A 22,507-nucleotide genomic window follows, 5' to 3' on the forward strand; every position below is an offset into this window, starting at 1 on the left:
TCGCCGTCGGTCATCAGGGACGATAGACAACAGGAGCCCCCCCTCCAGACAACGTCTGAGCCGAGGACACCTTAACACACACACCGTGACCATGAGAGGGTCCGAAGACAACTCTACCAAACAGAGAAGCTGAGGACAGCCTTAACAAATACACTGGATATCAGGAGAGCAGACTTAGATCACATTGCCCAACTCAACGCAACCACGAAAGAGAAGCAGAGGGCCACTTGAAACAACGCAAATTGCAAACGAGAGAGGAGGTTGTGGAGAACTGATACCAAAACAAAACTAAACTAAACAAAAAAACCTAGCCTGATAAGTTCAAGATTATTACAACCAGATAAATCACAACTACAGCGTTCTGGTTACTTTAATCCAACTTATCACAGCCAAGAGAAGAACGAAGAGAACGACTCCTCTTTCCCAAAACAAACCAGAGCAAAAGGAGGGATTCAGCTCTACCCAATAAACCAGTGGTTCTACAAAAGTGGAAATCACAAGTCATATTTACCTGAGAAAGTGAGCAGCAGACCCTACAGTACGTTGGGGAGGAGGCTTATGTCCATGTGTTGGTTCCGTATGTGGTGTGGAAGAGGAGAGAAGAGCCAAGGATGAGTATGAGGGCACCAGGGGCAGGTGGGTCCAGGGAGGTGGCATGAGGTGGCAACCCCCCCCAGAGAACATCTTGTGTGGGATCACTGTAGCATCATGCCAATACCACTGCCAACTTGGCACCAAGAGAGGGGGGCGATAGGGAGAACCAGACTTTCTCTCCTACTCATGGTGCAGCTCTTCAAAATGCAGGTAAGATGGGAAGCACATGCATACACACACACACACACACACACACACACACACACACACACACACACACACACGTGCATGGGAAAAGTTTTTAACATTATGAGTTAGAACAAACTTTTCTTATCGACACACATCTGAAATTACATTTTAATACCAGTCTGAATCCAACTTCAATGTTGATTACAATCATGTTTTGGAGCCATTTAATATCTCCCTTGTGTAAAATAATACTATCATAAAATTGATCAGGTTGCTAAAATGATCTTACTACATTTTTCCTACTTGTTTCCTTGGTCAGATCTGAAAATATGGGAGAAATGTTTTGTTATTGTATTAGTTTTGTGATCCTTTGATTCTATATTTAGTATCCTAAAATCCATATGGTACTGTATAATATCACATAAATTCCAAAAGTACATTCTTATATTTCAGAAATTTTTCAATAGAGAAACTAAATTATTTGTTCCAGATTAGAATTCTCTCTCTCTGATTTCTGTTTTAAGGATCAAATGCGACTGTTGAGCATCATAAAACATCTATCTGACACACTAAGATGTTAAGCCCCAAATGTATGGTCTAAAAGAGGGGTACAAGTGTTTTATGTCTGTAAGTTATTTCAGTAAATATACAGAAATGTTGAGCTGCTTCGCACGCTGAATACATACAGGACTGTAGCATTTAGAAAGTGCATAACATTTATCTATCTATTTGGGTAATTCCTAAAATTCACACACTAGGCACTTATATATGTCCATGTATCCGTATAATTGTATCATTTGTATTAATTAGTCTTATTTACCATCTATAATAAACCAGACTAGACTTCAAGGCTCACAATAAAACAGAAATACATTAAGCAAAAAAACTGATTGAATAAAAACTACAGGCCACAATCAAATGAAAACATCCATCAGTAACTTTTTCCATCAATGAAAATGTTAAACATATTACAGGAACCACTCTGGCAACACAGCCAACTGAGGAGAGAACCCCCTGAGTGTTTTTTATGGATTAGAAACTCTTTTTTCCCCCTCTGATAGGAAGAGAGAAGCGGCTGTTTTTCCTCTGTGATAACCTGTCTGCCGGACAGCCAGGTGATAAGAGAAAGAGACATGGATTAAATTGAAACGTCTGACTGTCAGCGAGCTCAGAAATCACAGGGGAGGCAGGTGGTGGTGGTGGTGGTGGTGGTGGTGGTGGTGGTGGTGGTGGAGGTGGCGGTGGAGGGAGAGACAGGCACAGAGAGGTTACACAGTTTAGCTGTAGTCTCACTGGGGTGTGAAGGCTGTGAGATACCAAAACCGCACCTCGGCCGGGGAATAACACGCCTGAGAGATGGAACCTTGATTCTCTTGTTTTCCCTTTAAACAGCAGAGACAGTTTGGTTGTTTGCTGTAGGAGTAGAGACAGGATGACTGGGTTTATTTATTTTTTTACTAACATTTACGTTACGTTCACACATACAACATGGTCCAATGGAAAGAGATCTGGATTTAGCTTTACACCAAGATCATGTAAAATGTACCTATTGTGAAGCATTGCTGGTAACTTATTCCCATGTAATGTATCTCAGGGGTGTAAATAGGAAATAGAAATCAAGATTAATCTATTAGTATCGGGTACGTTAGTATGAAAAAGCTTTTAATGATAAGCATACTTGAATTAACAAAATACAAGGGTGTGCACAGCTATATTGGCCAACAGAAAGTTGCTTTATTTGAATTGCACATTGCAAATAAAGACATGTTTTTGATTGCAGTAGAGGTGTTTCTCTTTCTTTTGTTAATTCCAAATCAAATCAAATAGACCACAGCGCTGTTAGTTGAATATGTTGGAGGGAGTACTCAGGACAGAATCCTGCTGGAATACTGTCCTCATGTGGACAATTACAATCACTACAACATCTCTCCGCTTGTCTTCATGCCTCGTTGTGAGGAGTATTCCTATTGTTGAAATAGATGATGATGATTCTGACCTTAGTTTCAGTTATACAACTAATAACTGTGTTATGACCGGGGTTAAAGCGTTTTCTATCTCTCTGTCTCTGTGTTCTGTCTTCCATGTGAAAGGTGACGGGCTCCGTGCTTGAAGAGGTGATCACTAAACGGGCTGAGTATTGGGATAACTGTACCAGGACGTTAGCAACAAGCACCTTCTCAAGAACTGGTAAACCAAAGGGGATCGGAATATGTGTGGCTTTAAGGATGTGTTTGTGACTCTTTCATGTATGTGTAATGTTTTTTAAAAGAGGAAATAATGTAGTTCCTTGGCTAATATCAAACCAGGTTGAGTGCTACTCTGTGATGCTGTTCAGTGGGTTACTCATTTTTTACACTAATGTCTGTCTATCTTGTCCTCTCAAGGAATCTATTGCAATGGGACATTCGACATGTTTGCTTGTTGGCCCGATTCACCCCCTGGGAACGTGTCAGTCCCCTGTCCCTCCTACCTACTCTGGATCACTGATGGTAAACTCATTCCTCATTCTGTTCCACGCATAGAATTAGCCTGTCCTCCGATTTCTGCCTCCAACAGCCTCCCCTAATGCTGATCTAGGATCAGGTCCCCTACCTGTCCATGTGATCTTATTCATTTTAAACCAAAAGGCTAAGCTGATCCTAGATCAGCACTCATACACTGAGACGCTTTGTGAAAGCGGGCCCTGATCGTGTCAAACTCATACTGTATCAATACATATCAAAATAGCATCTTGAAACTATTTTCTTTCAAGGGTGGAAGAATGGTTCTCCATCTCTCCTCAACCATTGTGCTGGCAACTCTGGGTCCTTGTTGTGGTCTAAAACCCACACCAGTCACATTGTTTACCTTCTCCGGGAGAGGTGAATCATGGGGCTGCTAGGACATGGGTCAAAGTCAGTCATGTGACCAAGCGTTTGGCTCAAATATCCGTCATGACATGACATGCTTTGAGTGTGGAGGTGCAGCTTGTAATTGGCTACGACAGCATCAGCCAAGAAGATCTAATGAATATGTCATCTGTCCATCATGTCAGTCAGCTCATGATGTCATTGAGCTGTGTGTGCATAACTAAAGAAAATCTATTGGTTCCTCTTCATCATACAGTTGACTCCAGGAGTGTGCACCGGGAGTGTCTGCCCAACGGGACCTGGCGACTGAGGGAGAATTCTACGGTGGCCTGGAGGGATCAGTGGGAATGCGAGGAGCCACACTACTTTAAACCCGAGGTAAGGAGAAGGTGATGAGATGAGGGACTACGTCTACAACAGCGGAATGAGGAATGGTATCAAACATGCGTCTTTTCTACCTCCACCAGCCTCCCCTGACATAGGTCACCATTGTAAATAAGAATCTCTTAATTGACATAACTGTATAAATACAGGTAAATGAATAGATACAAAGAAATGGCTAGACTGTTGTTTACATTTAATAACATCTGTTTGTCCTTCTCTCTTTGTTTAATGAGAAGTGATGAATCAGTCAATTGTGACATAAGATACAACACTGCACTATGTGTGTGTGTGTGTTTGTGCATGGACAGGAAGATGAAGTGTTTCGCCAGACGACCCTCAGGGTCATCTCCATCGTGGGCTACTCCCTCTCCCTCTCCTCTCTCTCATTGGCTACGTTCCTCCTGGGCATCCTCAGGTCAGTCACCAGGGGTCAGGGGTCAGGGGGTTAGGCACATGATGATAATAATGGCGATGATGATGATGATGATGATGATAAATTCTGCATTCTACTTATGTGGCACAAGAACTCAAAAGATGCTTTAGGGCCAGGACATTGGGTAATGTGTTAGACAAAACATGGCTTGTCAATCTTTAACACAGTATTGTAATAAAATGGTAATGATAGAATTACAATGCAATGATGAACTCCTCTCATGGCATCGATTCCAACTCCCCACTGCACATTGATCACATATTGTATCAATCTCTGTCTCTCCCACAGGAAACTTAAACAAACAGTTATTTTCAGAGTTATTGATTATGAACCATTAAATACGACTCCGGATCATTAAAGATAAAGTTGATCATTATAAATGCATGATTTATGTTCCTGAAATGATTCTCTCGGTTCCCTGTGTCATATAATCCATTTTCAAGCCATGTCATCAAGCAGTGGGGTTTGAGATCAATATGACATCACGCTGCCCTCTGTCTGTTTTCCAGGAAGTTCCACTGTACGAGGAACTACATCCACATGAATCTGTTTGTGTCGTTCATGTTGAGAGCCCTAGCAGTCATTCTGAAGGAGATCGTGTTGCACATCATGTACACGCAGCTCCCCAACGACGACCCAGGGTGGAACTCCTACTCCAACTCTGCGGTAGTCATGCCTCTACATGATCATGTCATGATTATGAGGGACCATGCAAAAACATAAGCATGGTTTATTATTTCTCCAGCACCTTTCCCCCATTGCCTCAAAACACTTTGTAAGGGGGGCAACTCAACCCCATCCACCAACATGTGTAGCACCTGGCTGGCAACCTTTAGTACTGTAACTCACCTTGATGAAAACAAGAGATCTCAATTATAACATGTTTTTTTTCCCGCTTTCTTTAGCTTGTAAAACACATTGATAATGTGCATGGATTTGTTATGCTGCAACACTATATTCAACAACAAAGTAATCATTTCTAATTGTATGTCTCCCCAAATAGATAGCAATGGTGTGCAAGGCGTCGAAGGTGTCCATGGAGTACTTTGTGGCCTGTAACTACTTCTGGCTCCTCGTGGAGGCCATCTTCCTCCACACCCTGCTCTTCACTGCCGTGCTCACCAAAAGATACCTGCTGAAGAGATACATGTTCATTGGCTGGGGTAAGAGTAGCTGAAGAGATGCATGGCTGGGTTAAGATGATGCATTACAGTTTGGAGATACAGTATATAATGATATTAGTCATATTAGACACAGTAGATCATTGTGGGGATTCACAGACTAGTACATATGTACTTGTGTGTAAAGCGTGTAGTCAGTTGAGGCTGGTGGAGGTAGAAATCGGAGGATGGGCTCATTGTAATAGAATGGATAGAATGGAATAAGGAATGGTATCAAACACATTATTCATTCCGCTCCATGCATTACAATGAGCCCGTCCTCTGATTTCTCCCTCCGCCAGCCTGCCCAGCGTGTGGTTTGCAGTACAGCAGAGAGGTAACCCTGTTAGAAATGTAGACCCACCATGTTTGCTTCTCTGCTTTTTCAGGCACTCCATTCTTGTTTGTGGTGCCATGGGCAGTGATGAAAGCTTTGTATGAAAATGAAGGGTGAGCATTGGCATTTGTGCCCTTTCTTTGTAGTATTACTCAATTATATACAGTATCAGACTCTTTTGGACACAGCTGAGTATCAAAGTAGTTTCATAGTAGTGTAGACCAGGGGAAGCTGGTGGAGATAGAAATGGAATGGAATGCATTACAATGAGCCCATCCTCAGATGTTTGCCTCCACCAGCCTCCCCTAATGTAGACAAGACCGTGTTTGAATGATGACAATGCTGTTGTAAATCGCACTCAATATCTCTTCCATCTTTAGATGCTGGGCCAATACAGACAGGGCGATCTGGTGGATAATAAGAGGACCAATCACTTTATCAGTGTTGGTGAGTCCTTTAATGTTTTGGAAAACCACTGAATACATGTTTTTTTTGCCCCCATTGACATCATAGGGGGTAATTCCCTGGGTAATTCCCTGTTTCACTACAGAACATAGAACATTGCCATTTTCACATACGTAGACACTGGTACTGTATGGAGCTGGAGATAATGAATATGGGGTTAACAAATTGTGAAGTGTCCCTTTAAGGCCATTTTAGCCTTAGAACAACCTTTATGGTTTTGTCATCCCCCTAGTGTGCAATTACCATCTTAGGATGATTTGCTACTGACAGTATGAACATACAAGAATACAAGATCATATGGGGCTGGAGTTAACTTTGACGTAAACAAGGAAGAAAATGTTACATTTCACACAATGACAATGTTTTACAAGAAAGAAGGGACATACAGGAGGCTCTCCTGGGCATTCCTGTGATTTATCAGTGATGCCGTAGTGATTTCACACTGATTCGGATGGTTGCCGTCTCGTGAGGCCATGTGACTCAGTGATTGCTAGAGCAGTGCTGGTCATAAGCAGTCACAAGCGTAACCTGTACCAATACTAAATCTAAACGCTAAAAAGTTGAGGTTTCTTCATGTTAATTGTACATTTTACAATTTACACACCAGTCTTAGTACAATAGTGTTTTTTCATGTGTAGATTAGTGAGCTCACGTGTCTTTCTCTCTCAACTGCCACTGGTGTCTGTTGCAGGTCATCTTCTACATATTCATCAAGATCTTGATGCTGCTGCTCTCAAAGTTAAAAGCTGATCAGACCACCTGCACTGACTACAGGTACAGGTATGTACCCACGGATGCATTACAATGAGCCAGTCCTCCAATTTCTACCTCCACCAGCCTCCCCTGGTACCCATATCTGCGTTGCCTATATGAGTATTAAAATGTTGATTATAATGTCTTGAACCTGGACATGCCTAGTACCCTCATCCGAACTCATGACATATTCATGAAAGTTCTCCTTGTCCTTCAGGCTGGCCTAGATGTTACACTCACACTGTCCTTGTTTGCCCTGCTAGCTTGGCCAGAGCTACACTGATCTTGATCCCTCTTTTGGGGATCCACGAGGTGGTATTCACCATCCTCATCGACGAGTGTGTGGAGGGCAGCAGCCGCTACGCCAGGAACTTCGTCAACCTCACCCTCAGCTCCTTCCAGGTCAGAGGGCATACATCACATCAACACAACTTGTCCAAATAGCTTGTCTCTATTGGTTGAAAAATATATAAACTGAAATAAAAATCCTTTGGAGATCTGTGTAGACTTTCCAGCAAATTCTGGTGATCAAAGGCATAATATGTGTGATTATGTAACTGTTTTGATTTATTCTAACCATGCAATTACGTGTAATATTCCTATTTCAGGGACTTCTGGTTGCTGTGCTATACTGCTTCGCTAATGGAGAGGTATGGTTGACTGAATGTGCTTTATTCATTTCATAAATCATTGGTACATATGTGTCAGGTGCCACCAAATTACCACCAAAATGGTTACCGGTAAATGTAACATTTTAATTGGTTTCACTTCAGGTCCAGGCGGAGCTGAAGAAGCGATGGCAGCTCTTCCTGTTCACAAACCACTTTCAGGCCAGGAGCTGCTTCCAGGGCGCGCCTCTCAAACACCTGTGGAAGTGTTCCCGAGCTCGCCGCCCACATGGCTCGCAACAGAGCGAATCATACGAGGAGGGCGGAGCTCCCACACACTCACACCTGCTCCAGGTGGCCGTGCAGGCAGGAGGGGAGGTCGGGGGACAGCGGGGGAGGGGGAGGGGGAGGGACATGGGACGACGACTGGAGTTCCACACCAGGAAAAGCCTGTCGAGCAGCGATGGAGAGATGACTCTGGGAGAGACCATGGAGGAGATACTGGAGGAGAGCGAGTTTTGACTTCCTCCACCTCCCTCGAAGTACTACAACTAGCATGAGTTGGTGGATGGATGGATTGATGGATGGATGGATGGATTGATGGATTGATGGATGGATGGATGGATGGATGGATTGATGGATGGATGGATTGGTGGATGGATGGATTGGTGGATGGATGGACCAATCCCAACCGTCTATGTGGTGCTACAGTCCTTTAGTTGGATTTTCTGACTGGTAGTGTCAATGTGATTTTCTGGTGTAAGACAAGAAGATTGTAATTGTCTCATGTACATTATGGCTTTTAAATGAATCATCGTAAACTTGTATATCTTTGTGTATCAGTGTAGTTCAGTAATGTTCACTTTGTGCATTAGTACCAACAGTAAACTACATATTAGCAGGATGTGTAACTGATATAGAAAGACACCATAGAACACTGGCCAGATGTTATTTCTCATTTGCTATTATGTACTTTCTCCTCCTTGCAAAATATGATTATGTAAATGACTGAAACAGACAAATGAATGAAAAAAATACACAAAAGCTATATTAACATAGATGGACTACGTTCTGAAGGTGGGTATAACGTTAACAGGTAAGTGTAAATATCTATTGTCTAAAAATGTAAATAATTAACATAATAGTACTAGTAAGGATAATTGTTGCAGCAACAATATTGTGTGTGCTGTGTAAAGTATTTGATATACAGTATCTAAAGCATATGATTATGCATTAAAGGAATTTTGTATTACAAATTGTGCCAAATAAAAATCTGTACCTGAACGCATTACATTTATACATAACATCTAATATATATGCTGAATCACTACATATGCCTATTAGTGAATGAAACAGTTGTACAGTAATGACACACTGGTTATACATTAAGAATCAATGCAATCAACCAAAACAAAATAAACACATTACTGACATACAATACCACATTACCACACAACACTACGCGAAAGATACACTTGAACAAGTTTCAACAGTAAAAACATCAACTTCAAAACCAAGACCAAAACATACGCAAACACACAAATAGTACCACATCTCCCTTGAAAAAGAGATTTGATCTCAGAGAGACAAACTTGGATGAACAAAGGGGTATAGTGTAAATAAAAAAAAGCTAATAAGCTACAGAACATGACATTGTGTAAAAAGCTACTGCTTTTTTTCCTTTAGTCTCTCCTGGACTTTCTGTGGTTCGTCAAACTGAATGAGTCTGAGAATATTCTTGTTGTCCATCACTCCCTGGATAAACTCTCCCTCCGTTATCTTGTCTGTGAGGATAGAAGCAACAGACGACGAGGAGAATACAGGATTTACATACATTATGCATTTGACATTTTAGTCATTTAGCACATGCTCTTATGCAATAAGTAAATTCGCTTATACTTTAGTACAGTAAGTAAAACAACTATACATCACAATCATCGCAAGTACAGTCAAGACATTCTATAAGAATAAGTGCCACAAGTCACAGTGCTAGAGAAAGCGAATTAAACTAAACGGAATGGAACGGAATGAGGAATGGTATCAAACACACGTGTTTGACATTCCATTCCGATTTCTACGTCCACCAGCCTCCACTGCAAGATGTACCATATAGCAATGGTCTCCTCCAGCTCTCTAGGACCAGGGTTAGAGACCACTAGCTCACAACCTGCTCAGTAACCAACCATCCACATTCTGTATCGCAAAGCACGGTACAGTAGGAACAAGTGCCTTACCGTTCTCCTTCTTGCCGAAGAAGTCCCAGATTTTCTCTGTTCTCTTCTCCGGCGTGTTCTCATCATCTGGAAGGTTCTTCTGGTCCTCTTTAGAGATCATATAGAATATTGACTGAGAGAAAGGGAGAGAGCTTAGTGTTGATTATCAGATACAGTATATGATCACTGTTGAAATTGGGGTGAGAATGAAAAGCTAAAATAATGTAATACACAGTAACACAATACCTGCCTATAAAACTGTTCTTGTTTTAGCCAACTGTTTGGCTGTCATTCATAACAGTCATTAAGGAGTTAATGCTGACTGAAACAGACTAAAATCCAGGTTACAGTACAGTGCCTAACCCTAGAAAACCAAAAACAACCATTACAATGACTCCCTCTTCACCTTGACAATTTCCAGGATCTCATTCTTGGTGATGGTACCGTTGTGGTCCACATCGTAGAGGTTGAAGGCCCACTCCAGTTTCTGCATGGTCTTTCCTGATGAGGTCAAGTGTAGCGCCACGATATACTCCTTAAAGTCCAACGTGCCATCGCTGTTTTAAATAAAGTTGAATTTAATTGAATACAACTCAATTCAACAAGAATGCATCTCAGAAATGTACTTTTAACATGCAGATATAGACGACATGAAACAAATAAACTACATAATACACTAAGAAATGCAATCAACCAATCAATCACTCAATCAATAAATCAATCAATTAGTACCTATCTGAGTCGAAGCTCCTGAAGACGTGGCGTGCGTAGTCCTTGGGGTCGGCATCGGGGAAGAAGCTGGCATAGATGGCCTCAAACTGCTGCTTGCTAATCCGCCCACTGGGACACTCTCTCAGGAAGGTCTGGTACCTGGGTTAGATGAAGAAAGGTTGGTGAAGAAAGGTTAGACAGCGGCTGTTTCTCAAATGACAACCTACAGTACAGTATTCGCCAGTGGAGGCTGGTGGAGGTAGAAATCAGCGGGGTTTCTAAGCCTTCTTTATCTAATGCTACTGTTAGATACCATGTACAGAGCTGCTCCTCGCTGTATTTAGTGTTCAGTTTAAGGTCTTCCAACAGGTCCTTCGATAGGGCTCCACTTCGGTTGTTGCCCATCTCTCCTCTGTCCCTCTCCCTTTCCCCCCTTTTTCTTTCTCTTTCTCTCCCTCTCTCAATCTCTCCCTCTTTCTCTACCTTCCTGTCCCTCTCTCTCTTTAATTACCCCTCTGTCCTTTTTCACAGCCTCTCTCTCTTTCTAAGGCCCTTAAAGTGAGGGAATACCCACCCTGAACCTTAAATACACACATCAGTTTAACGGGGGGTTTGCACCTAAAACCAGATTGGATGGTCCTTCAGCAGGCTATTCAGGATTAGAGGGATGAATTAGTCACACAGGTATGTGGCAGAGGGATGATCACACATGGGGTTGGCCAAATAATTAAAAACATTCTAGAATGGGTTAGGATTAGGGTTAGGGTTAGGGTTAGGGTTAGCCTAACCCTAACCCTCAGTTCACGGGTTTGCATGGTACATCCAGGATGGTGAAAGGCTTGACATTTAGTATGAATAGAATACTAATAGATGTGATACATAGCTTTATAGATGGCATAAGCCAAATATGCATGGACCAAATAGGAATGTCTGATCTACTAATTCTAATTCTATGGGCTTGGCCATGCTCCTATGACACCTCCATTAGAATGGATTTTACTAACCAGAGATGGACTTTACAGGGCTTAACACACAACAGCAGGGGATCTTGTGATCTTGTCTGATACTCTCTGATTAAATTGCCATCATTATGTTACCTAATTGTTCTATCATGGTATGCCTACCAGTAACACGGCATGAAGTGTAAGCCACAACACAACATGTAGCCTACAACAGCTGTTTTTTTAGTAATAACAACATTGTGGGTTTTCATTACTATAACAAAGCATGCATTACTGTAATGACATTGTTAATACAGTATACCTATAGGCTTACTGCATTTTTAATCATCATTACACTGATGATTATGTGAAATGAGATTGAAGCACCCAATTTGTGTCGGGTCATATGATATGATGTGAGCTTTAGGCTAAAATAACGCCCAGATGTGCACCAATGGTATCGCCGCTGATGTGTTGAGTGACTCATGAAACTGAAAGTGGGGCGGAGACTAAGGACAACTGAGAATCCTACTTAGCAGCAACTGAGACGATTATCAACTACATTGCTGCCTGCTGATAACGTATATTGGTTTATTGCGATGGCTGAAGCTTGCACTAGGACTGAAGTAGCCGAGCGCATTGGATACATCACACGAGTTCAGAGCTTCAGCGCGTGTCACCGATTGCACAGGTAACGTGCACTCCGCCGTTTCATCTTTTCCGTGGCTGTAGCAATGAAGTCAACTGCAAAGTCTGCGGGAGCAACCTGCACGATTCACAGTAGGCCTACCGGTATATCGTTATTGCGTTATTGATTCTGGTGAGAGTTTTGTTGTCACGAGACCACAGCGCAGCCATAATACACTGGTGTTAACACTCTGTTTCAATAGAATTTCAGCCTAGAGTTGCTCATGAAAAAAGCATAAATAGACGTGTTTTTGCTTAAAAATGTATACGAATTATAGTTAGGTTTATAAATAATAACGATACATACACACATGACTAGACATCTAGGTGATGTCCGCTTTTCAATAAACCTGTTGCGTCAATGCCAGAGACTCATGGGATTTGTAGTCCTTTTTTTAAGTGAAAGAAAAGCCTCACGAATCTATTTGTAATGTTCAATGCCCACTAATGCTTAACATTGTTGTGGCATAATAACTAAAAGTCTATAGTTACTTCATATTTCACCAATTGCTGAGGGCAGATTTTGATATATTTATCTTGTACTGTATGTAGCCTAGTTATCAAACGCCCCCATTATCAACTCAGTGATAATGTGTATCTCTTTCCTCTCCAGTAAGTCATTGAGTGATGAAGAGAACAAAAGAATATTCGGAAAATGCAACAATCCCAACGGCCATGGACATAACTACAAAGGTCAGTTCCAAAACCAGTGTTTAGGACACTATGGATAGAAGTCACTGGTTGCCCTGCCTGCGACTTCAAAGCTCAGATTATATACCTCAAGGATGTTCCTTTGGTGCAGTATAAAAATGTCTGTGGTATCCATGTGAGAGGTCCCTGTTTCAAACCCACCAGTGACAGTACATAGGCCCAGCTATAGTAAGAGCTACCCTCCCCAAAGCCTAACCTTGACCATTTGTTTGAACAACGCAACAAAAACCATTGAGAGGAAACTTCCTCTCTCCTTTGGGGCCTACAATATTTCAGGTTCTTTCTGTTATCAGCCATTGTTTGATTCACTGTGAAACACTGTGTTTTTTTCTCAAAGTTAAATCAGGGTTTAATCTCATGTTAATCTAACGCTCTGGTTTGTTGTTACAGTGGAGGTGACAGTACGTGGGCAAGTAAGTATTGGAACTCATTTACTCCTTTAACACGCTATATAAAACAGTACCCAAACTGTATTATCATGGATGCCTCATTTATTGAATGCACTGTTTGTGTTGATATTTGTGATATGAAGTTAATCGTAGTAGGAGTGCTTGTTTGTTTGACAACTCTCACATGATCGGAAGGCAATCTGGCTGCACGCCCAAATGGTGTTTGTCACACCATGACACACACACACACACACATACACACACATACATACACACATAGTCACACACACACACATACACACATAGTCACACATAGTCACACACACACACACACACACACACACACAGACACACACACACACACAGTCACACACAGTTACACAGGGTCTCTTTGTCCTTCTTCAGATCGACCGTCACACTGGCATGGTAATAAACCTTACAGACCTGAAGCAACACATTGAGGTGAGTCCATCTTAGCCCCACTGGATTGTGACACTAGTTTGGACTTGGGAGACTGTGTATCCATCAAAACTAATATGTTAGACTTTGCAATTGTATTAATTCATAATTAATTCATACAGTTTATTTATCCATAAATGTATTTGTCTGTATGTCCATTTTCAGTCTTTCATCTGCTCAACCCATCAGGGAAAGCAAGTTAGATAGAGACTGCAAATGATGTCTTAGTGTTATTGTACGCTGAAACCATCATTCTTCATCGTCCATCATTCTTATACAGGAGGTTGTTATGATTCCGTTGGACCACAAAAACCTGGATAAAGATGTCCCATACTTCGCAGATGTTGTCAGGTGTGTTACCACATCCCAGTGGAGGCTGGTGGAGATAGAAATCAGAAGACGGGCTCATTGTCATCCATGGAGTGGAATGAGAACACATGCTTGACACCATTCCTCATTCCATTCCATGCATTGCAATGAGCCTGTTCTCCGATTTCTATCTCCACAAGCCAGCCTCCCCTGATCTAGACATACTGCATGGTTTTAACAATGTTAACTGTATATTCTACAATGCAGCACAACAGAAAATGTGGCCGTGTACATCTGGGACAACATGGTGAAACTTCTCCAACCCAATCAACTCTACGAAGTGAAGATTCACGAGACTGACAAGAACATTATTGTTTATCGGGGGGAATAGACAGACACCTTTACTGCCTTGTCATCATTAAGGTCGTGAACAGACAGCATGTGGGACTGATGTTGGAATTCATAGATGGGTCTTATACACTACGTATAGTACAGTATGGTGTCTTGCTAAAGGTGTAACTGCTTTGTCCCCAAATACACAGATAATCAATGCTTGAACAAGAACATACAGTACACCCATTGCACCTTCAAGTGTTATGTTATGACTGCCTAACAGTGTTCTGCAGTGAAGTCAATCCAATTGTAACTCAGTTAATGAAGGATGCAAGTTGAAATGTAGGTCATGAAGTCATTAGAATAATAGATATTGTTCACTTCATTTGTCCATCGTGTTTGTTAGTACATTTCACGTATGTGTCCATATACAATGAGGTTGTTACAATAAAATAAAATAAAAAATAATCTTAAAAAAGCGTTCTAAACTCTGTAAGTGATGTGAACTCTGCTGTACAAAGTACAGACAGAATGTACTTGTCCAAATTGTCCACTAGGGGGTGTGATTGGAATGCCTAATAGTTCAGGCTTTTACACCAGTTATGTGGGAGTCTAGATGAACACGATAAGTTATAGAAACTTTTATATCAATCTTAGATAATTGATCTTATAATAGATTATTAGATACATTATTGTGCAAAGTCCATTATGTGAGCTTGAACATTTATTCCTATTATCCCTCTCCACCCGATCCCTCCTGTCCTGTCTGATCATTTACTATTAAGCTGTTCCACAGAAACATACAGGATATACATTTCCCAGCTCTCTAATACTAGAAACATACAGAAGGCAATGTACATGTCTCAGCAGCCTAATAGCAGAACCAGCCCAGGCTGATTTATGGTGATGTCTCTTACTTCTGCTGAGAGGAGAAACAAGTAGGAGGGTGTTTCATCTTATAGACAAGAAATAACAAATGCTTAGTGATGTATTGTTCCTCTCTGACCGCAGGGTTAGGGCTGAGTAAGAGTGTAAATCTATAACTGTCTCTGCTGTGTGTTCAAGTTTTGAAAAACACAAATCAGGGCTGACATAATGTAAATACAACTCATCATATGGTGAAAAGGTATGCTTTCAAAGCAGTATTTCTTAATGCTGATAGACCACTCATCATGAAATAACTCTACCCGTAAACATTACTCACTCTACAAATGCTGTGTAAGCATAGCTTAAAAACTCCTACTGTGCATTTCTACAGTATGCAGCCTAGCTTGTTTTTTTCCTTCAGTTTTCATTCATTGTATAAGGGTTTATAAAGGATTTGTACAAATAATCAATCGTCTTTAAAGTAGTTATAAATCATTTATAAACGCTTGATAAAGAAGACCTTAATGGAAAGTGTTACCCATTCATTCATCCATCCATCCATCCATCCATCCATCCATCCATCCATCCATCCATTCTTTCATTCATTCATTCATTCATTCATTCATTCATTCATTCATTCATTCATTCATTCATTCATTCATTCATCCATCCATCCATTCTTTCATTCATTCATTCATTCATTCATCCATGCTTGTAATCCAGCACCCAACCACATCATTTAATAACCGACCACTATGTCTGGTAAAATGTTCCTCCTGATCCTACTAATGCTCTTGTGACTCAGACCACAACATGTGTGAAATGTCAACTTTTGCCAAAGTTGTAATTTATGTCAAGAATCTGCCTCCTGTACCATATGAGGCATAATGTTGGGCCGGCACCAGCCTTTCATTAATCAAATTCCATAAATGTGTGTCATGCATGGGCAGACCTGCCATGATCATGCTGGAGCAAGACGGAGTCGAAAAACGATGCCTCTGAACACTGATTTAAGGTCAGTTTGGTGTTTTCCCTCTTAGAGATTGACATTTAGAGGGTTTGGGAGGATATGCTGATCCCAGATCAGTGCCTAAGGCCAACTTCTACCCAGAGCAGCTAAGGAGACATCACACAACTTAATACTCAATGCCCTGGGCCCTATAATTACATTCAAATAGTAGGCACTGGGATTATAGCAATTACAAGGTAAAAGCCTATCATTTGCTTCATAAAAAGCATTTTGATAGCATCTTCCTATGAGCATAATCAATGTTCTATGTAACAATATGATCGTGTATCAAACCAGAGAATACCTTTTTTATTGCTTTCATCTCCTGAACAACAGAAAGAGAGGGCCTGTGTTTGGTCTTGTGTCTTGGGTAAAGACAAATGGATGAGATGACTTCCTCTATTTGTCTGATAACGGTATAATTACAGTTGTAACTGTCTTACTGTATGTTGCTGTTTTACTAACCAATTATTTTGTTTACATTTGTTTGTTGTTTAGACAGACACCGCGATGATCCTTTTAGATGGTTTGTCTCCTATGAGTTTCCATCACCCCCCCCCCCCCCCCCCCCCAATATGACAGTGTTTCATGACAGTGTTTCAAGAGAGCCCTGAGATACACATAGCACATGCTGGTTATCTTTTAATGTGTATCGTGCCCAAACAATAGCAGCATTCACTGAGACGTGGCCCAGATCCAAAGAAGAACCTTGCCAACGATAAGCTGTACAAGAGCCTTGAAGGCTGAACACAATAATTCCGCTGGCACCTAACTGCCTCTATCACTGAGGCAAGAGCTGAACAGAAGGGTTTTGGGCAACTGGTTTATTGATGTTAGATCTTTCATTGGTGCATAAGGGTTGGGTTGGGTTGGGTTGGGAAGACTGCCTGGGCGGCTGTCAGTGTCAGAATTGCTTCCATGTGAGTCTTTTAGAGTACCTGGCTTTTTCCAGTAGCACTTGTTTCAACGCACACTTATATACGACATCCATATAAAACCGTGTGGGAGTGTGTTTTAGTTGTCAGTCACGGACAGAGGGTGAATATACAAGCTGTAAATCAACAGACTGACTATCACATTCATATTACAGAAAAACAAGTGACAGAATTCATAGTCACTCAATCAAGTTTCATATTGTAGTTTAGGAAATGTATGATACTCGATCATAGCATGAAATATACAGCATAAGCACAGGAAAAGCTCTGTATTTTGGCTTCAAAAGACCTGGTTACTGTATATTAGGATGAAAGGTAAAATGAACTTGACATCTAGCATGTTCCTCATGGGCACGGTCTAATTCCTGAACACACATGCTCACATCCGATCAGCAGCACACAAAGGAAAACTCTGAAAATGACTGTCATCCGATCCTCCTTGTTAGTTAATGCGGCAGTGAAATTCATATTTTCCACTGTCAAACTGATTAAAAAATGAAATTACCTGTCCTCCCCATGCCCTAAGATGAAACAAGCAAATGATCTCCCCTGTCATTTGTTCCACCTCCTTGGTAAACATAGCATTTCACGCATGACTTCCTTCTCCCTGCAGACATCTTGTGCTCGAGGATGTTGGAGGAAAGTCCTGTCAGATCTCAGGAGCTTAGCCTGGAGAAGACAGGCAGGCGGACGGACAGGCAGATACTGTAGCCCTAGAGTAGAGTAAAAGGGTAAGAGAGAGGGAGACCAGACAGAGAGGCAGACAGACATGCAGACAGACAGACATGCAGACAGACAGATAGACAGGCAGACAGACAGGCAGACAGACAGATAGACAGGCGGACGGACAGACATGCAGACAGACAGATAGACAGGCAGACGGACATGCAGACAGACAGGCAGGCAGGCAGGCAGGCAGGCAGGCAGGCAGGCAGGCAGGCAGGCAGGCAGACAGACAGGCAGGCAGGCTAACTGACTGACTGACTGATATGGTACGACACTGACTGACTGATCTGTAGGGTATTGGAGGAAGTGTCGGTATTTAAAGAGGCTTCATACTCTTTAGACTAGACGAAAGCTGCCCAGACATTTTCTCCTTACTACTGTGCCTGTACTTCTTTGTATATTTGGTCAATAAATGTGTATTCTTTTGTGTTTTGTTCCCTGGCAGTATTGGATTTGAGTATAATGAATTCCGCAGTTATTTTCAATTTCACGGGGCTTAGGGAAATTCTACTTGTCACTCAGGGTTACAAAGTTATTATGCATAGGGCTCTATCACTTCTTAATGCAAACTGTGTTGTTGTGACCTGCAATGAATTACACTAGTTCCTCAAAATGACATGACGTAACGTGACATGACATGAGTTGATACAGATCAAATGAAGACCCTTTATCTTTCCCGAAGATCCAGGTACACTGAATTGAAGAGGAATGTGCTCTCTGGCTCTCCAGGATGGAGGGGGTTAATGGAGCGCGCTCCTTGAGGTTGGCAGTCTGTCTCCCTGTGTTGTGCCGCTGTCCGTGGGTGGTGGAGCTTTAGAGGGGGGAGAGGAGGGGGGGAGGGAGGTGTGTGGGGGGGGGGGACTGTTCAAGCTCGTTTGTGTTTTCTTTTTGCACGTCAGTTCCCTCCTCCCTCTCTCTCTCTCTCTCTCTCTCCCTCCTCACGGCTCTGCTCTTCTCAGGGTCAGGTAGCAGGGCTGCAGCGAGCACACACACGCACACACACACACACACATCACACACACACTCACACCTACAACACACACTCACACTCACACTCACAGAAACACACTTTGAGTCCACAGAGACTAGAGCACACACACACACACACATCCTTCACTAGATCCCAAGAGCCCAGTGGGTGAAGACAGGATGGGGAGCTGCTCCCAGAGCCAGGCCTGAGGATGGACAAGAGAGTGTGTGTGATTCAGACTGACTTCCACCAGTACAGACCCATCATCGCCATCCACAGCAGACCCCTGGCACACGTAAGAACTGCTACTCTCATCTCCTTCCTAGATATGCCTCTCTCTGTCTGCCTCTCTCTGTTGTGTGTGTGTCTCTCTCTCTCCCCTCCTCTCTTTCTCTTCCCCTCTCTTTTTCTCTCTCTCATTCTCTCTCTCATTCTCTGTCTGTCTGTCTGTCTGTCTGTCTGTCTGTCTGTCTGTCTGTCTGTCTGTTTCTCCCTCTCTCACACTTGTACTCTACTCTAGGGCTACAGTATCGACTGCCCCTCCTCTGTTCTCAGGCCCAGCCTCTAAGCTTGAGTGGGTCTCCTGCAGGGGGAGTGAGTGAGTGTGTGAGTGAATGAGTGGAGGAATTCTCTCCTTGTATTTGTTTCCCTCGTCTCTCCAGTTTGGAGGTCAGGGGAATTGATGGGATTGACAGACGGTAATAACGCTGTCTGTCTAGAGAAACAGACACACACATACTGGAGAGGAATGAAAACACAGATTCCAAACATGGATACCAATCTTGGCTTTACTGTTCCCTAAAGGGCGTGACAGTAAAGGTATATTTATTTGTGATTGCATGGCCAGTCGGGCTAAGAGAGAGTAAATTGCATGCTAGGATAGTGGGTCTGATCTAAGGAGTCGGTATCTCTTTATCTATGACGAACGAGTGTGTGACATCAGCCTGTCTCTCTCCAGTGCAGACCATGCAGGCTCTTCGATGACTGGACTGTTCTCTCTCTCTCTCTACCTGTCACGTACACACACACACACACAGACGCACACACGCACACACACGCGCACACACGCACGCAGGCACGCACACACACACACACACACACACACACACACACACACACACACACACACACACACACACACACACACACACACACACACACACTAATCTCTCTGGCTTTGGGTTGACTGTACAGGTGTGGTTGTGAGCGAAGGCATCAAAGCTGAATGATGTCCCCCCTTTGATAATACTCGATGCAGGTCAAGACTGAACACTCAGTCAGTGCGGGGTCAGGTGGGATAACATTCACCATGCAAACTAGTTTTACCCGTTTTACCTTGAAAGGTAATGCTAAATCAGGGTGTGTTGATGTTGAATAGCACAGGTGTAGATGGGAGTGACATGATAGATAATACTCGTGTGTGCATCAGTGGGGGCAGCCTGCACATATCTGCACGTCAAAGCTTCCAAGTAGCTTACAGGACAATGCATATAATAGTTCTGAATGACAACACACACACTGATATGTTTCAAAACTGCACTAGAACTGAGAGGCCACCGTTCTAGCTGATTTTGATCAGAGGAGGCTGGTGGAGACAGAAATCCGAGGACGGGAACCCAAATTTCTACCTCCACCAACCTCCACTGGTTTTGATGTTCCTGCTGACTCCATTCTAATGATGACTAACATACACTGACCAGCGTCTGTGGCATTTCCACCAAACCCCTCATTATGTCCTCATGGACAGTGCTGACTTAATGGTTGTTGCAATAAGATGCAGGGTGTTTTTCATGTGAATGTGCTTTTTTTGAATAACCTTTGCTGAATAATCTTGTTAACTTACTGTAGGTAAGCCTTTTGCATACATTTGTGCGAGCCACACTGGGCCCACTTGTTAAGTGAAGTCGGCCCAAAGAAGCAACAATTATGCTACCTGTATTGCAAGCAGACCATCGAATTTCAGGTCAATATGAGAGCCTTCATTTCATTCCCTCTTGCCTGTGGAATCCCTTTACAGAGGAAACCTGCAGATATTTAACAGTCCTTGTGGAATTTCATGAAATTACATGAAAAACAATCATGTCGTTGATATGATGAACGAGCCTGTAATCTGATACTGTAGCTGCGCCCTGGATCAGAGGCCCGCATGTGTGCTGCTCCGGTGATCAAAGGTCCCTTACCTCTGTGACCTAGACCCAGAGTTCATCTAGAGGCTAGGCCACTTGGCCATGGCAGGCCCAAACACATGGCATCGCTTTAGGGCATTATGTGCAAAAACGGTGTGTGACACTGTTGAACGCTATTAAGTTAAGCTTAATATCTTCATCGTCATCTTCCTCTGACTATCACACCTGAACCTCAGTGGGTGGTGCCGTCACCGCCATACCTGGGAGAACGCAGAAACAGAATATTCCATTTAAGGGCTTGAAGATAACATTGAAGTGTACAGTGTTAATTTCCTAAGTGTTCCAGCAGGTGTGATTACGAATGGAGATGACATCCAGCTGTTCAAATAAGCACGTGAATCGATGATCATGGGGCTCACGTCCAAGTCACCTCTCGACAGTTGATGAAGAATGCCAGGAATGAGGGGGACTTTCTTTGGGAAGTTGCAACTCAGTACTGGAAAAACTGAGTGTCAAGTTCAGAGAGAGAGAGAGAGAGAGAGAGAGAGAGAGAGAGAGAGAGAGAGAGAGAGAGAGAGAGAGAGAGAGAGAGAGAGAGAGAGAGAGAGAGAGAGAGAGAGAGAGAGAGAGAGAGAGAGAGAGAGAGAGAGAGAGAGAGAGAGAGAGAGAGAGAAGAAAAAGGGAGAGAGAAAGGGAGAAAGGGAGTGGGATTTTTGGGATCCTCCCTTCATGAGAGACAGCAGTATTTTACAGACTTCTGATGGAAAGTCAAGTTCAAGTTCAAAGTTCAAGTTCACTGGAAACAGTGTGTGTGTGAATCACAGAAATTAAATGCACACTGTGTGTGTGTGTGTGTGTGTGTGTGTGTGTGTGTGTGTGTGTGTGTGTGTGTGTGTTTTGACAGTTGACTGTGCAGGACAAACATCCTCCCAGCACCTCAAGTCAAAACATGAACACTTTGTCGCACAATAAGGTCCATTCATCACCCAGTACGGGGATGTACAATAACAAAGAGAGTGGTTGGTTTGGGTTAGTTGCTGCCTTCACATCAACAATACGGCCAGCTTATGGAGCTGAGCCTTGTGATTATGTCAAAGGTGAACCATTGATGCGTCACATTTAATATCCCCCCCCCCCCCCACCCCCCTGTTTGGCACTGTAGTGTAGTGGTTGCGATGTGCAGAGTGATCTTGAGTGTAGCGATAAATCCTGCACTGACAGGTTAAAATGTTGTGTGTTCAGCTCACTGTAGCTAGCCGAAGGAAGTTCAGGTGTGTCTGAATGTAGATCCTCTTCACCTTGGTTAAAAACACACATCTTAAATTATATTTGGACAGGACGGCAATTAT

The 22,507-nt window shown here is 42.6% G+C and overlaps 4 protein-coding genes across 5 annotated transcripts in view; 3 read left to right on the forward strand and 1 right to left on the reverse strand.

The window, feature by feature from the left end:
• Positions 1–780: 780 nt before the first annotated feature.
• On the forward strand, positions 781–8,294 carry glp2r (glucagon-like peptide 2 receptor; the record flags this gene model as incomplete). Its single annotated transcript, XM_083687652.1, has 13 exons — positions 781–804; positions 2,874–2,970; positions 3,168–3,272; positions 3,889–4,010; positions 4,325–4,431; positions 4,959–5,115; positions 5,453–5,612; positions 5,999–6,059; positions 6,327–6,393; positions 7,103–7,191; positions 7,428–7,566; positions 7,773–7,814; positions 7,938–8,294. The coding sequence occupies 13 exons, from the start codon at positions 781–783 to the stop codon at positions 8,292–8,294; spliced, it is 1,527 nt and encodes a 508-aa protein (XP_083543778.1).
• Positions 8,295–9,259: 965 nt separating this feature from the next.
• Positions 9,260–11,101, reverse strand: rcvrnb (recoverin b; the record flags this gene model as incomplete). Its single annotated transcript, XM_083687118.1, has 5 exons — positions 9,260–9,556; positions 10,007–10,118; positions 10,392–10,542; positions 10,718–10,855; positions 11,010–11,101. The coding sequence occupies 5 exons, from the start codon at positions 11,099–11,101 to the stop codon at positions 9,438–9,440; spliced, it is 612 nt and encodes a 203-aa protein (XP_083543244.1). The 3' UTR covers positions 9,260–9,437.
• Positions 11,102–12,168: 1,067 nt separating this feature from the next.
• On the forward strand, positions 12,169–14,985 carry pts (6-pyruvoyltetrahydropterin synthase). Its single transcript, XM_083687276.1, has 6 exons — positions 12,169–12,328; positions 12,938–13,017; positions 13,426–13,448; positions 13,830–13,886; positions 14,164–14,234; positions 14,460–14,985. Exons 1-6 carry the CDS (start codon positions 12,237–12,239, stop codon positions 14,581–14,583), a joined length of 447 nt encoding a protein of 148 aa, XP_083543402.1. The 5' UTR covers positions 12,169–12,236; the 3' UTR covers positions 14,584–14,985.
• Positions 14,986–19,059: 4,074 nt separating this feature from the next.
• LOC310816854 (uncharacterized protein MYH16) overlaps positions 19,060–22,507 on the forward strand; it is a 35,808-nt gene continuing 32,360 nt past the window's right edge. Inside the window, exon 1 of one of the 2 annotated variants that reach the window (XM_083687174.1) lies at positions 19,060–19,327. In XM_083687174.1, the coding sequence (XP_083543300.1) occupies positions 19,244–19,327 (84 nt within the window). In that variant the 5' untranslated portion in view covers positions 19,060–19,243. The remainder of the gene's footprint in view (positions 19,328–22,507) is intronic. The other variant, XM_083687176.1, reaches the window with a different exon arrangement.

Source organism: Argentina silus (genome assembly GCF_951799395.1).
Source record: "Argentina silus genome assembly, chromosome: 16".
Taxonomy (NCBI): domain Eukaryota; kingdom Metazoa; phylum Chordata; class Actinopteri; order Argentiniformes; family Argentinidae; genus Argentina; species Argentina silus.

Bases quoted from the DNA above. Each gene is read 5' to 3' on its own strand.
- pts (XM_083687276.1), top strand. From the start codon at position 12,237: ATGGCTGAAGCTTGCACTAGGACTGAAGTAGCCGAGCGCATTGGATAC. The intron at 13,449-13,829 runs GTAAGTATTGGA...GTCCTTCTTCAG, and splicing joins AGGTGACAGTACGTGGGCAA to ATCGACCGTCACACTGGCAT. The intron at 13,887-14,163 runs GTGAGTCCATCT...ATTCTTATACAG, and splicing joins ACCTGAAGCAACACATTGAG to GAGGTTGTTATGATTCCGTT.